The sequence below is a fragment of the Prunus persica genome, chromosome G7, assembly GCF_000346465.2.
Source record: "Prunus persica cultivar Lovell chromosome G7, Prunus_persica_NCBIv2, whole genome shotgun sequence".
Taxonomy (NCBI): Eukaryota; Viridiplantae; Streptophyta; class Magnoliopsida; order Rosales; family Rosaceae; genus Prunus; species Prunus persica.
Window position 1 is genome coordinate 18951499 of NC_034015.1, and position 20617 is coordinate 18972115.

At 36.7% G+C, this 20617-nt stretch overlaps 2 protein-coding genes across 6 annotated transcripts; both read right to left on the reverse strand.

The window, feature by feature from the left end:
- LOC18769101 lies at positions 409–11133 on the reverse strand. Of its 5 annotated transcripts, none has more exons than XM_007204616.2 (15): positions 10824–11133; positions 8474–9003; positions 8107–8389; positions 7156–7454; positions 5763–5930; positions 4811–5566; positions 4594–4688; positions 4442–4501; positions 4268–4356; positions 3531–4085; positions 3277–3351; positions 2946–3016; positions 2806–2863; positions 1736–1985; positions 409–1544 (listed from the first exon to the last, which is right to left on the reverse strand). In XM_007204616.2, exons 2-15 carry the CDS (start codon positions 8881–8883, stop codon positions 820–822), a joined length of 3894 nt encoding a protein of 1297 aa, XP_007204678.1. In that variant the 5' UTR covers positions 8884–9003; positions 10824–11133; the 3' UTR covers positions 409–819. The 5 variants fall into 5 exon arrangements, with proteins under 5 accessions (XP_007204678.1, XP_020423785.1, XP_020423787.1 ...); XM_020568196.1 differs by having other exon boundaries at positions 8474–8990; positions 10824–11098; XM_020568198.1 differs by having other exon boundaries at positions 8113–8389; positions 10824–11098.
- Positions 12390–18077, reverse strand: LOC18771685 (serine/threonine-protein kinase tricorner). The gene is made up of 13 exons (XM_007204051.2): positions 17671–18077; positions 16549–16723; positions 16201–16284; positions 15854–16095; positions 15480–15723; positions 14854–14933; positions 14582–14666; positions 14086–14211; positions 13886–13999; positions 13739–13786; positions 13250–13334; positions 13000–13050; positions 12390–12911 (listed from the first exon to the last, which is right to left on the reverse strand). Exons 1-13 carry the CDS (start codon positions 17844–17846, stop codon positions 12820–12822), a joined length of 1602 nt encoding a protein of 533 aa, XP_007204113.2. The 5' UTR covers positions 17847–18077; the 3' UTR covers positions 12390–12819.

The following is a 20617-nucleotide window of genomic DNA, read 5'->3' on the forward strand; positions in this document are numbered from 1 at the left end:
AATGACATACCTTAACCGTTTGAAATCAAGGTCCACAAAGAAGCACTTAGAGATGACGTATAAGCCATTCTTTCGAGGTAAGGTATATCCTGTCAAAAAAATGGACTAAGTCCCACTCAATTGAAATCTACAGAAAATGATGTATGACTAGTAGCAGAACAAAAATGGGGAAATAAATTTTAACTATCAGTAAGCCTTACCAATATACACACCAAAAGTAAAAGGTCCGCCGGAAGTTGAATTTGAGAGGACAAAAACCTCAGGCGGTCACATGCCTGGATGTGTACCAACGTAATTGCATTCACTACTTCATATTTAGCAGTAGGCTGAAGATCTCTGTAGAAGAATCATAAACCAATAGACAAAGAGAAGGCGAAACTTCTAATAATGAGTTTGCCAGCTAGAGGATAACACATTGAATTAAGAGCTGATTTTATTAGAAATAATAAAATGTATGTACAAGAGGACATCGTTCTCTGATTTGTAACAGCTACAGGGAGGATACAGTGTTTGCTAAGATATAATAACTAAACCATACTAACTAGTGCCTTGAACAAAAAAGATCTTTACAGTCAAAGTCACCAACTTAATACAGGAGCAAAATCCAAAACATCCGAAAGGTTCACTCAAAATTCAACTTGTGCAGGAGCCTACAAAAGAATCTATATAACCTAACTGTGGACCAAAAGCCAAATGACTATGCATGTAGCTGGAACTGGATAGTCAAATGACTATTCTTATCACTGGTCATTTCTTGAAACAGCAATTTTGTTTCATTAGTCAATAGTATAATGAACAAGACTATACAGAGAAGCAACTTCAAACCATCATATTTAAGTCTGAGAGGTCATCCATTGGAATTTCAAGACCCATGAAATCTTGATCTTGTAAACTGTCATCATCAATATTCAACCACGAACCCAAATCCTGCCCTTGGCCATCAATATCATCAGGGACACCTAATACATCCATTCCCGGTAATTGCAGGTGAGACAAGTCAATGGACTCTGGGTCATCAATTGCATCCAACGCATACTCATCCTTCTCTTTGGTATTGCCGCTGGTAGTCATTTCACCTGATTTTGATACAGAAGGCAATGCTGGTTTGGGTTGCTCCGACATCTTACCAAGAAGGCCATTTACTGAAATAGATAGTTGAGTTGTTTTCTGCTTAGGCTTAGTTTTTGTTTTCCTTTCCCCCTTTACATTAGATAATGCTGGCCGACCAATTTTTGGAGTTCCATTTCTAGGTAACACCTCCCTGTTGTGCCCCTTTCCATCTCTATCCCTCTCACTCCTCTTTCCTTTTGCACTGCTAGATAGAGAACTTCCAATACCCGACGGGACATTTGAAGTTCCAATATTACTACCTACATCATCAAGTGACAATTCCCTCTTCTTCACCCTGTTTGACCACGTCTCTTCTCTACCAATAGCTTGTTCAGACAGGTGATTTAAAGGTGGAAGCACATCCGAAGATATGACATTATGATTATCAGCATTCTGACTAAACTGTGAATGGCTTTGCTGGGAACCCACGGAAGCTGCAGAAGAGACGAAAAAAATATTTGAACAAAGGAAAATCACAAAGAAGAGGAAGAAAATATCCAGACTGCAAATTCCTTTGTGCCTTTATGAAATTGATTACACAATCAGTAAAAGAACACGCATAGGAAGATATATGGAACAGAAAGCACATTCCCAATATTTTATTCAGAGGCATAAAAAGAAATACCTGGAACTTTGGACGCGTATGGTTTGGTGGATTCACCCTCTGCAATAGCCTCTGATTGTCGCATGCCATTAATGTTGGAAAACCCAGAAAGAAGTATATCCCTATATGAGGGTTCACTGAAACAGCTTTTCTCTGTATCTTCAAATTTTCGACATCGCTCTAATGTCCGCTTAACAAATGCTAAGGCAGCTTGCTTGGCCATTTTGTTACTGGTACTCTTCCCACCAGTGGCATTAGGACCCCAACAACTCTGTCAAACAATGTTTGTATTAAATTCAGCCACCATCAATGCAAGTCTATTGTCAAAAGCAGAACACCAGCAGTATTTGAAACACTTGAGTAAACAGCCTCAATGTTAGACCAATGGAGGCAACCGAGGATTCAATTTTTTAAGAATAATTTGCATATCCAAATTGACAATTATAAAAAAAAATGTATTATTAACATAAGAGTGTAACACAATCTAGAAAAAGAAACGCAACAATAACATAACAAAATACAAACACACACAAAAACAGCATTTCAAGAGCCAAAAAGATTAACCAGATGGCATGCTATTAAATAACTTTGGAACTGAAATCCATTCCAATGAAATCAGGTTCTAAAATTTCATTTTATTGAGGTGTTTTTTTGCATACAAAAGATGCAGACCTTTTCTGCATGCAAGCATTGCATTTACAAACCCCCAGTGACCATCTCATGAAGTGGGTTGCTTGACTGATTATCTTTTCATAAAGCTATCAGAAGGCACCCTCCAGAACAAAGGCTAGGCGACATTAAAGGATGATGACAGAATGCTCGGAATACCTCACCCAGTCAGTAGTATCCCAAATAAATTAGAGCCACATACAAAACTTAGCAAGAGTACAACACAGCAAGTAAGACCTCTGACCAGAACCAAGGTCTATCATTGGTCTTTATTTCTATCGATTTATTCTAGATCATTTATGCATTGCAGCTCAAGCCCTTTAGTTATCATACCTATATTTGCATCCTGAAACCTTACATGGAATAATTGAATAAAGAGCAAAGTAACACAATGGAGACGTATTTAAGGTTAAAGAGATTACCATATACTTTTCATAAGCCATTCCAACTAGTTTGTCAAGGGCACGCTGTTCAAGCTCCCTATACAAAACAAAAATCGATTAGTTACATAATGATGCACAGAAGATTAAGCAAAATAATCACAGGATAAAGGATCAATTACTTTTCTCGGAATTCCTCTGTTACCGAGGCAGACCTCAACAGTCTATCCAGAAAGCCTTTCTTGTTGGAGACCTATTAAATCAAAAAGACAACCATTAAATGGAAGCCTCAAGAACAAAGTTCAATAGAAAATTAAAAGCACAGTAACTAATAACTGTTCTCGTACATCCAAATGATTACTTATTTAAAGTTCCTATCCAAGTCAACTGGCCTAAGATGGACAAACATGCATATCCATTCCACAGAATGTTCTGATGCAGCAGTAAGAAGATGAAAAAGAATCCAATAAAAGTTAGTAGAAACTAAGGCAGAGTAATTCTTTATAAAAATACCTGTTCATGATACTTCTCCTCTAATTTCCTAATTTCTTCATTGATTCCTTCATCCCCAGTCTGTGTCATATCAGGCTTAACAAAGATCATGCAAAAAATATATATATATATAATTAACAGCAGTCCATATTATGAAAGGATAAAATATATAACTTTGAAATATTGGAAGGACAAAGCTTCAAAGGAAAAAGCTTCTTATGAAACGAAACACTTGATAGAAGGGAAATGAGAGATATTATGGAAAGTAAACCAACCTCTAGCTCTGGAAAAATTCCAATACTATTGACCTCCAGGAGAAGTTTTTCATTTATGTGCATGTTAGCATACTGAGATTCTGAACAGGCCAATCCAGATATTGATACTTGGTCTGAAAGAAAACCGTTTTGCGAATGACTGAAGTTCGAACTGATTGCTTTGTGTGTGCCTTCAGGCTCATCATATTCCGGCCTCCCAGTAATCCTAAAACCATTAAAAGCAGCATGCCCAGCAAACTGAAAGTTATCTTGTGATTGATAACTCAAACCATTTGATTCCACCTCTGCATCTATATCAAATTCAACCCCATCTGCATCAAATGTGAGGTCGTCATTTCCACTGCTGAAATCCTCCTCTAGAATTACAGCTGCTAGGAGTCTCTGACAGAGGGGAATTGCAACACGATCCCCAGCTCCTGGTACTAAATGTTCTGGACGAAATTCTCCACTCTTTGGTTCACATCCAATCAACCTAAGCCCATTAGTGACAGTAGCGCTACAATCTATACTAGAAGGAACTTGGGCTTGAGTCATCACATTAGATTCGATGTTTCCCTGACAAATCAATAGAAAATTAGAATACATAACTATACACAGGAGAGACAGAGGCATAGCTGACTCCTAAATATGCATACCAAGTAAAACATTTTGGGGACAAGAAAGTATTTATCAACATCAATTATTAAGAAAATAATAGCTTCTATTCCTTCGCCCCCTTAATTAAAGCAAGCTGTCACCTGTTGCTTTAGGTAAGCTGTGTCCGCATCAGATAAAAAACCAAAAAATGGCTCCATTTGCCTCCAAAATGAGCTTGAGAAGGACCGAGCTGTAGCAATAATAAAACTTTAAATTCCACAACAAAATATATATTGGAATAAGATAAAAACAAAAATCTTTAATGAGAAAGTCACCAGAATTAACGACAGCGTTTGCAGCAGCCAATAACTCTTCATGTCCGTCATCTGACCCAACTTAGAAAATTAAAACAAGAGTGAATAGAGAACAAAAAACACTATACTAAAATAGAAAATCAATTCAAGAAATTATTCCTCAATAAAAGTACCGAGAAAATCTGCTGCTGCATTGATTGCTGTATGCTTTTGACGTGTATAGGCCTTTCGATCAGAAAGTCTCCTAGTTGGCGGTCGACCTGCCTTGCTGTGTAACAAATTACAATAAAATATGAGAGTCAATCCAAGTAAAAATATTTTTAGGCTACAAAATAAATAGCATACTTATTGGACAGCCAGAAAAATATACACAGGTACAATATATTAAACCTTTCACTTTTGTCAAAACCAAGTCTGGAACTTCTTAGCTGTTTTGCTGTTCCAACATTTCCAATCTTCTCAACCGTCATTGGCATGAGAGACCTTGTGGAAGTAAAACCTCTCCCTGTCCTCCCTTGCCTCCGAACACCATCTCCAAGGTCTTCCCCAGTAACCAGCTTATTCTTTCTTGATGGCAGGACCAGAGGGGACACCTTTTGAACATTCTGTCCAGCTTTCTCATCTATCTCATCAGTCTTTTTGCCTTTATCTCTGGATTTAATCTCCGCAACTCCTGACTCCTCACTCTCCGATAGTGCAGCTGAAGACAAAGGTTCGGCTTTTAACTTAACCTGCTGAGGAGAACTTCCTGGTAGGCGTTTGGCAAATCCCATCCCGATGTCACTACCAGTAATATCAGATGCACTATCCATAGTAGGGGTTTCCTCGTTACTTGAGACAATAGGAACAAAATTTGATCGTCTCGCAGTGCGGGAGATCTTCTGTGGTCTTTGGCCAGCCCACTGGGCAACAGGTGGAGATGAAGATCGTGCTGATGCCATGCGTTTGCGATTGTTAGCTCCAACAGCAGCAGGGGGCTTGCTTGTACAATGAGAAATGTCCCAATCATTAGCAACAGTTGCTCGATGAACAACCGGAGACAACTTGGGTACAACACCTGAGCCTGATCGTGGAGCCCGAACAGAAGCATTTATCTTTGTGCTTGAGGTAGGACTAGCTGAATTAAAATCATCACGAACACTTGCCCTGAAAGACATACAGTATAAAGAGGGAGAAATCAATACAAAGTTTCATAAATAAATAAAGACCAAATTAGTAAATAAATAGAAGGAGCAAGTGATAAAGAGGCTAACAATAGAACCCAGATAGCAGCCCTAACAAGCAGTCGAACACCACTCTAAAAGATAAGCACATAAGAAAATGTTATGGATGCTATGCTTACTTATTAACAGCTCTGTGGTTCACCCTTTCCTTATCTGTACCAATAGGGTGATCTCTCTTATCATTGATAAGGGAAGTGTTGTCTGGTTCAGTCTTAGGGATGGATGAACGGAATTGTGAGATTCCGTCAGACTTTCCACCTCCAACAGCTCCATTAGTAACTCCTGGCCTATAAACATATAAGACATCAACATTACCTCTCAAGTATCACAGATGACGATTAATAACAAACAAACAAACAAACAAAAAACAAATCTGAAAAATGTTTCCTAAGTGATTATTTCAAAAGTTCAATGAAATAACATGTCAACAAGAAGCATAGTTTAATGAAAGAAAAACAAAAACAAGAAGAGTGGCCCTTCGATCACCCATCGTAAGAAAGTATTCATATTATGTGAAAAACCTTTCACTATCTGTACTATGAGGTGAAAGCCTAAAAGAAAGTCCTGTCTTATGCATTCCAATTCCATCCATGAGATTGATTCTACTCAATAACTGCAAATGTTTTAATCAATCACTACTGGTACAGATATCCTTTAGGGCAATTGTTACATCAAGCATATTGCCTTTTTATCATCAGATGAAAAAATTACAAGTACCAAAGTCTTAGTTGCTAATTATATTATAAAAGGCATGATTTTTCAATAATTTCTAGATATGCCTTCTTAGGCTTCAGGGAATTATGATATTCTCAATCACTAACATGTTTTCCTTATCTGACCAAAATAATTAACATGTTTTCCTTAAATAATAGGACAATACAACACCAAATGGAAATAGACAGAAAAAAATAGTATGCCGGTATACCTATAGGGAAAAGACCAAACAACTTAACCATATAAATAGGTGTCATTCTTTTGCCTGATTCTTTGAACTCATTTTAAAACTTTTGAAAGTATGTGAAGTAGTTGATTTCTACAATTTATCTCTTATCATCAAAATCCATATACACAAAGAGAAAAATCAAAACATAAATGTGCAATTAAACCTCAAATTAACGATGCCCTCAGATGGATACAATACAACCTTGGTCCTTTTAAAATTCCAGAATAAGATGTGCAATTCCAATACAAAACTGAAGATAAATGGTGACAAACAACAACTTGCATAAAGGTTTAAACAATTACCACATCCCTTATGGATCCTCGGTAGAAGTATATAAATAATAAGCATGTTAACATTGAACAGTTCGCCGGGACTTCTGTACCAGTAAATTGACCTGAAAGGGCTACGTGTTCCTAAGTTCCTTTTAGAAATAAAAATTTACATTCTGCAAAATGGTGATCTAATTCACCTCAACCGTGAATGGATACATTTGTTAAGATTCTATATATCATGGTTCAGACTGTCCTTATATGAAGATGCATGTACAGTTGCACTTTAAGAAGCCATACCTGAACCCATGGGAGTCACTATTTAACCTTGAACGGGCATCACTCACAGGCCTTTGCTGCATTCCCTGTTTAGTTTCACGGAAGCCATCAATTGGTTTACCGGATACCATACTTGGAGAAGCATCTGGCTTTATCCCAGAACGTTTTTTCTTCATTTTTGACTTTTCCCAACCATCAACACCGATAGATAAATTCCGATCCTCACCCTGAACCGCACCACTACTTGCAAGCCGCAGCACTTCCCTATCCCTGTCTACTGCCCCAGATGGCCGGACAAGAGCATTACTCCTCACATCCATCTACAATTATCATAGTTAAGTCAGTCTTCCCTTAAAGGAGTAATAATGCAGAAAATATCAATGGTGCCAACCTGAAGATAACTAGAGACATTATCAATCTACCCTTCATGGATTAGCAGGCGGAATGCACATGGCTTAAAGCACAAAAGACAAATTTAACCAATCCACAGCTCGAGAACAATAGAACAGTATGAAGCAAGTATACATACTTTCATAATTATATGCAGTCACGTATGCATCATAACTAAAAACAAAAACAAAACAAAAAAAGGGTGCATTGTAAACCTAATAATACGCATAAACATTAAACTACATGAGTACCATATCCCACACTCACTCAGGTGAACAAAATGTTCGCATTCAAGACATTTGAAAAGGGATATCTAAGTGGAAGAAGGATCCAATTAGATCAAAGTGAGGTATTTGTATACGCCCATAAAACAGGTACTAAAATAGAATAACCATAACAGCATAGAGTGATTTTCTAAAGCAGCTTTAGACAAAACGTAGTTTAACCACAATTACAACTAAAGTAGTTCCTGTAAGTTAATTTTAAACAAGATATTCATAGCCAGTACTCAAGAAAGGAGCACAATATAGAAAATATGAGTGAAAAAGGCAAATGTAGTAGAAAATTTTCCAAGACACAGACCCTCACATCCACCAAAGAAGTACGAGTGCGTTTGTTTGGGACAGAGTTCTTGGTCCTTTCTTCTGACTTTTGCTGCTCAAGTTCAAAACCACCTGTGACAGCATGACTCTGAATACCAATCTTACCCATCTTTGGCCCCAGGATTGATGACCTATCACTCGATAACACCACACTAGACCGTTCATTAGAAAAAACTTCTGTTCTTGATCTCTTCTTTGATGGTACGCTTGGGAAAACCTTGTTGAATACGGATAAGGCTTCAGTGAATGTTTTTACACGTTCCCTGTAAAATGATTCAATGTTATGGAGTAATTACAACTTACAATTCACAACTACAAACCAAAATGCAAAATATACAGGAAACTACCTAGCCTTAACAGAGCTGTCACGCAGACCAGCTTTGACTCGTTTTATATCCTCTGGTATTGGAGATGGTTTTCCTTTTACAGAACCAGATGGAGATTCATCAGGTGAAATGCTAAGAGCAACACTCACAAGTCTTCTCAAGTCCCCTTGTCGATTAGACTTGTACTCTGAAGCCACCAATTTTGGATCAAAGCGCAAGCAATGGAAGAAGTTTGTTACATCTCCGTGTGTTATTAGAGACGTGCTTCTTGACATGTTTGGAAGTGAAGATAAAATTGGATTTTCCATGCTCTCGCGAAAGCTACCAGATCTGTCCAATGGAGCAGCTATGTGGGATCCTCGCTGCCCACTGTTGTATAATGGTCTATCCGGGCTACCAGATGAGAGATCAAACTTGCTAGAAGTTGCCATTGCATCAGTTTCCACACATTCTCCGGGTCAAAAAGCCAGAAAATACAGAGGTGCATGACAAAGATGGGCACAACAGCGCATAAAGCCCAAACTCTAAAGAACAATGACTGGGCAGTGCACCTGAAACAGATAAGGATCATGATACAAGAAGCAAAATCCTTGTTTGTTTTTTTTCAAAATTAATAATCAAGTTTTCCATTATGATGAGATGGGTAGCCATTTTTTGAGATCAGAGAAAATTATTGGATACATATCACGAAAAGCCAGATGCGAAAACGTGTAAACAAGAAATTGGACTGAGATGCATAAACCATACAGCACATAAATTATGGATTCCTTATTCAAAGGTAAAATAAATTGGCAACATCCATTTAGATTTTGAGTAAGGGTATTGGTTCATAAAAATTATGCATAAGCCATTCAGATTCAGAGTAATGGTTCACAAAATTACGAACCTAAGATTCAAATAATCTCATGAACTCCCCTATCCGAAAGGATAAAGAAGGAAATAAATTAACCTTTGCAATAGATGCTGCATCTTATTATATCCATAAAAGAGAATGGGTGAAGCACTCCATGAGAGATATTATCAACACACTCCCGAATACATATACTATGTAGCATTACAACCCAGAAACCATGTGACCCTCATAAATAAATGCAAATGATGTGCATGCTATATGAGCATCATGCACAGAAATCAGAAATATAAGCAGCATTATAGTTCTCTATTAATGTTAGCACTATTACGATAATCACATTGATATTAAATTAAGATCGAGGCACAATGAATGGCATGTTGCATATATAACAAATATAATTACGACTACCTGGATTTAAGCATTAACTTTTTGGAAGGGGATCAAACACTTACACACGCAAAAGTCAAAACTGGATTAGGAAAATCTGATAAGCTCACAGTTAATAGAAAATATTTCCACTTCAAATATGCACAATTTACAGTAACCAAACACCCGGTCAAACAAGTCTCCTTTGGTACAATCTCCTCCCCCCGGTCTATCCTGCTACTTCTACAATTTACTACTACTGTTCATTAAGGATAAGAACACTACACAGATCTAACGTTCACACACCCAAAAAGTAATACTAGATTAGGAAAATCAGATAAGCTGACAAGTAACAGATGTCATTGTTGAGTTCTGGTTGAATCTCCCTAAGTAATAAATATCAATATCAGTTCATTGACCAATGAAAACTAACTAAGATGGATGATGACACTAAATGGAGCAACACATGCTATTACAGACACCTACACAATGGCCCAATTAACATACCATGAGCATAGCAGAATATATCAACACTGACTGTCATTTTAAAACAAAGGACTTAAGATAATTCAATGAACACAGCTATATCGAAGGCTGCGAAAGTGACACCGCACAGTTACAAAATGCATTTTTTTCATTTATCATCTTTCCTTCTTTAGAAATAAAATTCTTTCCCTGGCTCTTTTTCTAGAGGGAGGAGGTGGGTCTAGCTGTTTCACCCAAGTAATAGTATGACTCCTAAGTTCAAGGTCTTTCGAGCTAAAATTTTACTGAATGAGACTATTTTTCAACATTTTTATTTTGCTCAGGATTCTCCATTCTAATCAACAAAAGCTACACCTACCAAACAGATAGTCACATTAAATTTGGTTTACTTTAAATTTTTATTTATCTTTTACTTTATTGCTTCCTAAATTTAAAGTTTTTCTGTTAATCTGAGTTCATCAATAAAAATAATACAAAAAACCTTAAAACAAGAAAAATAGCTCAGATATTAAACGGAAACCCTAGAAGTTGAATCCACGAAAAACCTAGAGAAATGAAGCATTACGAACCTTCAATCACACGCCAAAAATAAAAACCCTAAATAAGCACGTAGAAGTTAAATCAACCAAAATCTAATCAAATTGAAGTTTAAATTCAAATCTATACCTTCAATCGGGGACAATGATGTCTAACTGATGGTGAAGCAAGGGCGATTCTTTAATTTGGAGATTCAATGATAGGGTAGGAATTGAATATTCCGAGGGTTCTGTTTAAGTTCGGAGCTCGAAATCGAAGGTTCGTACAAAGCCATGGAGGACGAAGAAGAGCCCTGTGTTTTGATCGGCAATGGAATGGGATATAGTGAAGTTACTGTTATGCCCATGCTTCGTTTTATCAATGTATTAAAATTGGCGTCGAGGGTGGGGGTACTTTGGGAAGAACATTGTCGAGCCGGCTCAAACAGCTACTGAGAGAGAGTTTTCAATGAATGGTATGTATGTAAATTTATATATGCATGTATGATTTTGTAGGTAGGTGTATAGGCACATGGGATGAATTTGGGAAGTGACAATTATTGAACAATTTTTACAAATATTATTCTGTGAAAATAAATATTAAAAATATCATAATTAAGGCTGCACACACATGCTATAGATTTGCCTGTAGCAATGGGAGAGTGGAAATGGTGGGCAGAAAGTATGATTAATTCCTATATTAACATTAAAATCTGAATCTATTGTTCAACTTGTATAATTTGAAATTATGATTGGGAAATAAAGTCTTCTTATCTTATAAAGTTAGATGATTTTAACACTTCGTGATATGGAAATATTATTGCGTGCGGATGTAACATCACGTGAGATGCCAGCATGATGTTATGAAATCGCTCCAAGTTTAACACATACAATTATTACCGATTTTCAATATACGGGTTAGTGTTCAAGTATTAACACATGTATAATAACTTTTAAGTGATTGCATATACATATTACAGTTGCACTTAATCATTTATAGCAACAATCGTCCTACATTTGTTAAACACATAAATCAGACAAACTGTCATTGTACATTTCTCGAGTCCAGAACCTCTCCTAGGCTAATCAGATACGAACCACACAAAAATTTAAAATGAAGGTTTGAATTTCTCCAAAAAGGAAAATAAAATAAAAACTGAGGGTTGGAAATCGAAAGCACAAAAAAGGTAAATAGAAAATCCACACGTCAATAATAATTATAGTAATATCATAAAATGCTCACCTAAAGTGCCCTATTTAAAAACTTTTAACCATGCCAAATATTTGAACACTGTTTTCCATAAATTTATGTAAACAAACAAAGGCCAGTTTTCAACTTCGAAATCACTAAACTTGAAAACATGTGTTACAGAAGAAACCCCCCCCCCCCCGGTCACTAAAGTCTGTCTCCCAATCCGACAACCAAATACAACGTAAGAAAGAATAAACAAACAACTGCGTTGATGTGTTTTGAATGTCACTGTCCTTGCGCTATCCATAATATATCCCATGTCATGCGTTTGCATTGCATGTGTTTTTGAATTGTGGTCATGTTTCGGATTCTATGGTTAGGCTGACAGTCACCAACGCGTGTGGGCACATTACTGTCCATAACATTGCTCATGGTATCCAATATGAGATATCTGTCTCTTAAAGACATGGAGAAGCCAAACTGCGCTCAGCTGCAATCAAGATGTTCATGGAATGACAGACAGTTGTTGAAAAAGATGTTTAACTATAATTTTCAAAACCAAGAACATCCTCAAACTTCAGGGTGGTCATTGTTTACAAACAGCACCATAATTTCCTAGACAATCAAGAAAGGATGAAAGACCGGAAACTGCCACAAGCGAAGGCATATTGTGCTTGCCAACCTGGGTAGCCAGGACCATGACAAAATTCTCACACCCATTTGGATACAAAAGCTTTCAAGATCTCTACTACTACTCCTACAAAACGAACCAATCCACGGGTCATCTTGAAGTGTCTTCAATATTACTCTGTACACTTAGAAGAAGTTCTGCAAGATGTAGCAGTCAACTGTGTTGACCATGGTGACTGGGGCAAAACCTGACCCAAAAACAAGCAGGCATACCCAACATGTTCATACAAGGGCCTTGTCCGCCTGTTACACTGGATGCTATGAGTCACTCTGACATGACATCCTCTGATGCAGCAAGCACCTGAGCTTCCATGTCACTGCATGAATACCTAGTGGAGTAGTCCAGTGCTGAATCACCTGGACAGGATCATAATTGATTAGCATAGGGCAATATTAAACATGAAAATGACAGTTGATGAGGCAAGTTCGGTTCAAGATGCATTACTTTGAGAAGAGTCAATAGATGATCGGTTCAGTGATGCACTCCTGTTTAGATCTGTAATCATTGAATGAATTAATAATTAAAAAGAGAAAAAAAAAAAATTGGCAACAATAATGAACATAATCAAGGAAATTTAGCAGATTGTAAATGGTGTTGCTCATTACATAAAAACTTTGTAGCGCGTTGCATCAAGAAAAACAAAAGGAAAAAGAGAAAAGTCAAGAATGTACTTCGGTAGAATGACATCCCATACCAGAAGATTGATGTAACCCTTTGACAGCCTCAAAATTCTTGTATGTATAGCCAACAAAACTGAGATCTTTAGGAGTCAACAACATCTGCAGAGAAAGTTAGAGGACTAGTATAAAGTACAAACCCAAAATATCTAAAGAAAAAGAATCGCATAATGGCATCAGAAAAAAATGATCAATAGTATTTAAGAAGACCAAGTTCCATTAACATCAATGACCTAGGACCCCACTATTGTATAGGAATCCATCTATAGTGAGTTCAAACCTGCCTTCCAATTTTTTACCAAATTTTACCTTTGAATAGGCCATTGAATTATGAATATGCCTTCTACAGTATGAAATACTATGTGTATGACATAAATCTTGATTTACTAAACCAATATCCCAAATGTACCCTTTTAAGATTTTACGTGGGAATAGCCATCACCAGATCATAAATTAACATTATGCCACTTTAAGTCTTTGTACTCTTTCGGCTATGAAAAGCATACCTTTCTCATTGGTCCAGATCCTGTTCTTCCTGTTGCTGGTGGATCCACCTAGAGCACAGTTGAATTTAAGACACAAAGGTAAAACAAACTAATACTTCACACACTACCAATAAATAAAGGAAGACAGGAGTGTGCTTAACACCTCACCTCATCATACTTCATAAAATTTTGAGTATCGAGTTCCCCATTGACCTCTGGTTTAAATGCTGCCTCCACCTCATAAAGTTTGTCCCAAGCAATATCTTTGAACCAAGGATGAGCCTGAACAAATTTAAAACAAACTTATATGATTAAGAAAATGCGTAACAGTATGAGGGTAAAAGTCATCTGAAAGAGAGTTAAAATACCTTAATTTGGTCTGCTCTACCAAGCCTATTTTCAACATCACAAAGGAACCTACTGATCAGATCCTTTGCTTCAGGTGTCAACCTTGCTTCCACTGGAAATTTTAAGTGATTTTTCCAATGTACAATCTAGCATAGATTGTTCCACATGTCAGGTTATACATGAGTGTTCTCGGTTAATAATAAAACTTTAGTAAGACATAACATCACAATTGCCTAAAGAAATCAACTCAAAGCTTCTTCCGTAGCCATGACACGTAAGAATTGTACAATTTTGCAAAGGTCAGTGCTTCAAAAATAATTTATACATAGAACTTTCTAGAAAGAAAAAAAAACGGTGAGACAAAAGCAACCTGAAGAATTATGTTGAAATTAATCTCACTACAATCTAATGATTGTGGGAACCCAACAACATAGAAGAAGATGAATCGAAAGCTATGAGATATCACATACTTCAATTAGAAAATATAACCAAAACATATACTCATTGCAAATCAACCTTTCTGCATGTTGTCACTGGATCATCAGAGTAAAATGGGGGATAACCAACAAGCATCTCATACATTATTGCACCAAGTGACCACCTACAACCAGGAAGGAATTCGGTAAGATAATAGAATTCACAATGAAGTTTAGCATACCATATTTTAGCTACTATAGCAATTCAATAACACTGCAAAGATCTTCACTGAAAAACACAATTACAATACTAATGGTTTTTTTAAAGAAAAGCCAATGTCGAACAGATAAGCATTAATTGTATGGACTTACCAGTCACACTCCATGCCATATCCTTTCTTCAACAATACTTCTGGAGCGATGTAATCCGGAGTTCCGACTGTTGAGAATGCCTATCATTGGAACAAAGTAATATGACTATGATCAGAAAAACAAAGGTCTCTAGGACCAATATCCTTGAAATTGCCAAAACACACTACCACAAGAACTTTAATGCATTCATAACATTAAACTCTTCAACCAGGAAATTGACTGATCAAATGACAAAGACAATGTAAATTTCTGCTGTGTTGTGAAAACTACGATTATGTACTCTGATGTCCCTCAAACAGAACCATACATTTTTTCTACTGAACCATGCTTTATATATCCTTATTTAAAATGAATTACTGTACTGAAGGTCATTTCAGAAATATACCATTTCTGGTAAGGTTAATATAGCCTCTCTGATCTTGATCTACGTGACTTTTGTAACAGCGTGGACACATAATTACATATACGACTCCGAGTGACATTAAATAATCTATCTTTAAATCCATGCAGTGTTAATTATCATAATACACAAATAGCAAACATCTGTTGCTTGCACTTTATTAGTTAAGAATCTAAGAGATGTGAAATGCCACATTAAAAGATAAAGGAAAATATCATTTTCATACCAGTTTTCTTCTGTTTATTTGCCAATGTTGAAGTTGCTCAAGCGGGCTTTTCCAGCGCCTCCCATTTTTGGATTCTGGGAAGGATTCATCAATATCCATTGTCTCATGTAGGTTCTCATCATCTAGTACTTCATTTTCGTTTATGGATGACAAATTTGAGCAGTCAAGAGGCTTGCAAAGACCAAAATCAGAGAGCTTCATGTGACCATTTTTGTCTAACAGAAGATTGTCTGGTTTTATGTCTCTGAAAATATAGATGCAACAAATGCAAGAGTTACATTATGTTCCTGATGTACAATTATTAATATAATGCTGTTCAAGAGAATCCAGCTTCTGATATGTTGGCAAGCCTGTAAACAACTGGATAAACCAACCTGTGAATGTAGTTATGTTTATGAATAGATTCTATAGCCATAACACTTTGGGCAATGTAAAATCTTGCAACAGTTTCAGTCAAAGTCTCTTCTCTAATAAGCAAAGTCATCATGTCACCACCAGGTAGATACTCCATGATTAGATACAAGTAGTCAGCATCTTGAAAGGAATAGTAGAGTTTCACAATGCAGTGACTAGCAACCTCTGCAAGCAAATTCCTTTCAGCTCTAACATGTTCAACCTACGTTGCAGATAGACAACCAGTGAGTGCATAGATTCACACACGTTTAAAATACCTTTAATAGAAGTTAAAATTTATATCAACTCTAAATCTATCATATAATACCTGCCCCCTACTGAGCATTTCTGACTTCTTCAACTTTTTCATGGCATAAATGTTGCCAGATTTCTTCTCCCGACAGAGTCTAACCTATAAAGTTTTATATAAAGGTTCTTAATCAAGGAAGTATCAAACATAAACCAATGAATATACAAAAACTTCAACAAAGAAAAGGAAACAAATAACCATCATACTTGTGTTAGAAATGATCAGCGTATTGTAACAATAAACAACTCACAGGTAGCTGAAATAAGCTTATACTCACTTTCTCTGTATAGAATGTTTAAGAGGGAAAATAATAATCTTTTAAACCAAGCACCTATGCAAACTATAAAAAATATGCATATCTCTAACCTCTCCAAAGGCCCCTCTCCCAATTATTGCCAGAAGGTCAAAATCATCAACACAAATCTTGTGCCTTTTAAGGCGCATATATTCAGTCTCTGTGCGCTCCAAATCCTTCAACATATGGATCTGTTCCTGTTCTGGCACACGTTCAGATGCCAACTTCTTTTCCAGCACTGAGCGCCTGGAAACAGTAAAAACATGTGAGCATGTGAGGGCGCATATCAAGATCAAAAGCCTTTATGATCTAATCATTGCCAATTTTACTTTAATTACCAGTTGTGAAGGCACATCACAACTATGAGCAACTATTGAACTCTTAAAAAATAGAAAAAAACAAGAAACATATTCAAAATTCAAAACTGCCTCATATATGTACACTTAATGACTTTCTCGCTTTGTTCACAGTTGCACCCCATTCATTACTTCTAAGGTGGTTAAAATATTAACAAACAAATAACCACATACTTTTCCAACTAAGATTTGCGGATAATATATCTAAGAAGCTTCATAACTCATAACCATCACTAGGCAATTCTTTACTAATTTGAAAATGTCATTCAGCATTCAAAAATTTATTATGGTTGATATTTCTTAGAAGGTTTATATTTTCTCGACATCAGGACCAACTTTAGAAAATCTAAACACAGTTCGACTTGGCGATAAACATAAATTAAACCATAATACTTTCAGTTCATGCAAGCATGCGCATTCCGAAAGACCAAAATCCGAAATGAGTTTTAAAAAAAGGAAAATCTATCCCACTCCTTAACAAACTATAATGGTCTCTTCTCCTTACGACAATGCACTCCCCTTTACCTCATAAAACCAAGAGCACACTGATTTAGAATATCCTTATGAACCCCATTTCCCATACACCAAATAAATTCCAACTCTTTCAAGGAATGCATGTCCAAGCACCCTCATTTCCCTACAAAATTCGAAGCTTTCTTTCCTAAACCAAAAAAACATTAAATACCCAGAAACAAAAAGCCAAATTTGATCACGAAAATCACAAATACACCAGCTGGGATTGCAAGGACTGGAAAGCTAGAGATTGAAACCAAAACTGGGCAAGGCGAGAGAGAGATCCTTGGAAATAGTATAAACAAAAGGAAATGATTTTCATACCTTTGTTTACGATCTTGGATGTGCTTCATCTGAGCCTTGTAGTGGCTCTCTATGAACTGCTTGGCTGCAGCCACCCTCTCCAGGGTCAAGCTGGACCCCACCTCTCCGGCCTCCTCCTCCGCCTCTATAGCCATGGGCCCCACCTCGTTCTTCTCCATCTGCGTATGGTTCTCCATGCTCCCTCTCTCTCTCTCTCTCTCTCTCTCTCTCTCTCTCTCTCTCTCTGTGGCTTGAGAAATTTGGATGATTGTGACAAGTGACAACGAAGCAAAAACCCCGGGGACGAATGAGAATATATGAGACCTCCAAAAACAGGCTTCTACAACCAATTTTTATACTTTTCTCTCTCCAACGTCCATTTTGTCTACCTGACATGTGGGCGCCTCCTATTGGGCAGCTCCATGGGTTCCGAACAGTTGCACTCTCTTGGGTGGCATTTCTCAGGTGGAGAGAGCATGTTAAATATAATATATATAACTTATTCTTTATATTCTTTTGCAATTAATCATATTTTTAAAAGGAAAATTCTATAATATAAACACACCATAGAGGCAAATATTACTTCAATAACAAAATTATGCGTTTTAATAATAAAACCTGCGTAAAAAGAGTGTACAAAATGAGGTGTGTGTAAAAGTAGTTTCCAGATATAGAAAATCAATCTCACGTTGGAAAGAGAGTTATTATTGGCAGGCATGTTTGGAAGTGAAAATCAATTCTACACAAATCTTTGATGTTGCTAGCAAATGACTTGGATGTGCAAGGTTTACAAATGCAATTATTTTGACAATAATTTTATCTTCAAACGTACAGTCTTATCTGCCTGTTTAAATTGCAATTCAATTAATCTTGACATAATCATAGTCATCAATAATAATGAGACCTGACCAGAATAAGAATGTGCTATAATATTGACAGAAAAGAGTTTAACACCAAACTCTTGCAAGTGCAATGAATTTTCTTGATGAGAGTCGCTCTAAAGGGGTAAACATTCCGGTTCATGAATAAGGGAAAATGTTGAATCGATTAGAAAGAATGCAGAAGTTGTCCTAAATGAATGTTTCTAGACTAACTAGGGAGATGCCTTGATGTTACCATATCTATATTAGACACGCATTCACAAAATACCATATAAATCGTATCTTAAATGCTATCGAAATGCTCAAAGCAAGAGGATTAAGGCTTAGTTTGGGATTGCTATCACTTTTTAAAAAAAGTTGCTTCTACTGTGCTTTGAAAATAATTAGCTGTCAAATAAAGCGGCTCCATGTTTGGTAAACAATATTTTTAAAGTGTTGTTAGTACAAAAGACAGTGTCAAAACCATTTGGTAAAATTTAATATAAAATTATCGTAACTGTGAATAATGACTAAAATAGACATGATGTTAAAAGTGTTATGTACTAATCATGTGGTGGTAGTAGTGGTGATGGAGTGGAGGTGGTGGTGATAAATGTGGAGTTGGTGGTTGTGGTAGTTATGGTGGTGGGGTTGGTGGCTATGGTTGTGGAGGTTTTGGAGGTGGTGGTGGTGATGGAGGTGGAGGTGGAGGAGGAGGTGGTGGAGGAGGTGGTGGAGGAGGTGATGGTTGGGGTGGTGGTGGCAGAGGATGAGGAGAAGGAGGATGTGGTGGCGGTGGTTGTAGAAGTAGTGAATGTGGTGGTGCAAGTGGTGGAGTTGGATGTGGAAGTGGAGGTAGTATCATTTTTTAAAATGAATGATGGTATTTTGGGAATTAAAAAAATTCATTAAATGCTCATCTCTGCTTCTTTTGAAAGCAGCTTTAAAAAGCAACATATAGCCAGCTTTTAAAAGCTGATGTCAAAAGGCCACTGTTTTTAAAATAATCGGGATATTTTATTTTTACTAAACACCTTAAACTGCTTAACTTTAAAGTGAAGTAGATTTTTGGCAACAAAAAAAAAAAAGCAATCCCAAACGGGGCCTTAAATGTTTTGCTTTCTCACTGAAAGGCTTCTCTTACTGAAAAACCATCAAGCAAAACAGAATGCTCAATGTGGCAATAGTCACTTGACCTTTCTCTTCGACTACTTCATTTTGTAATAATCAGTTTGCTTCTCCATCATTACAATGTTGGATTGCTTTGGTGGAATTAGGATTATTGTAGCTTATACTTGATTTACCCAATTGCCAGTAGTAGTTTAGGAGAACTAAACAAACGTCTAACCTGGAAACATAAAGAAAAACACTTTTTCAACAGTGGCAAGTGTGTTCTTTTATCGACGGTTTTAAGATTTAGCAGCGGTTGGCACCGGTTTTGTCACATTTAGTGACGAAAATTATTTCCCAATTTTGCAAAATGCCTTTAGAAACAGAAAAAACCGTCGCTAACCGTAGGAAATACAACTTTTACTAGCGAAGATAAAAACCGCCGCTAAAAGTTGGCAGACTGTGAAAACCTCCAACCACTCCTGTAACAAAGAAATTTTGGACAACAAAGTTCAGAAAACATATATTCTTTTATGTTTATATACACAGTTTACATGAAAAATGTTACTAAATATCGACCAAATTATTACTTGATACATGAAAAATGTCCCAATCTGTCCAACAAACTGGACATGAAGGGAAAATTTTCAGTAAGTTCCTCTTGCTCTCCTTTGTAAAGACTTCTACTGACATGGATGGTAGCAACTTCTTGCATGTTATCATTGCTTAATCCTTCACTGAAATTTTGAAATGGTCCCTCAGAAATTCCAAAGCCAGCTGAGGTGGAATATACCATGTAATCCTAGGGATGCTACATCTGAGCATCGTGCACCGTGCACCTTACGCCATCCATTATGCTCCACATTGGATTCACTACAACATTAGATAGAAACCGAAAATTCCTTTCCCATTGACAAGTTTTATACAGAAATGTGAGGTCAATATCAGATATTCCAATTTCTAAGTCGAAAGGAAAATTTTGCTCTATAAAATTTCCC

Excerpts from the sequence above, each read along its gene's own strand:
- LOC18769101 (XM_007204616.2), bottom strand. The coding sequence starts at position 8,883 with ATGGCAACTTCTAGCAAGTTTGATCTCTCATCTGGTAGCCCGGATAGA. Across the intron at positions 8,390-8,473 it reads GACAGCTCTGTTAAGGCTAG|GGAACGTGTAAAAACATTCA; the intron begins GTAGTTTCCTGT and ends ATCATTTTACAG. Across the intron at positions 5,567-5,762 it reads AACCACAGAGCTGTTAATAA|GGCAAGTGTTCGTGATGATT; the intron begins GTAAGCATAGCA and ends TATGTCTTTCAG.
- LOC18771685 (XM_007204051.2), bottom strand. The coding sequence starts at position 17,846 with ATGGAGAACCATACGCAGATGGAGAAGAACGAGGTGGGGCCCATGGCT. Across the intron at positions 16,096-16,200 it reads AAATGCTCAGTAGGGGGCAG|GTTGAACATGTTAGAGCTGA; the intron begins GTATTATATGAT and ends TCTGCAACGTAG. Across the intron at positions 13,787-13,885 it reads ATTTTATGAAGTATGATGAG|GTGGATCCACCAGCAACAGG; the intron begins GTGAGGTGTTAA and ends ACTGTGCTCTAG.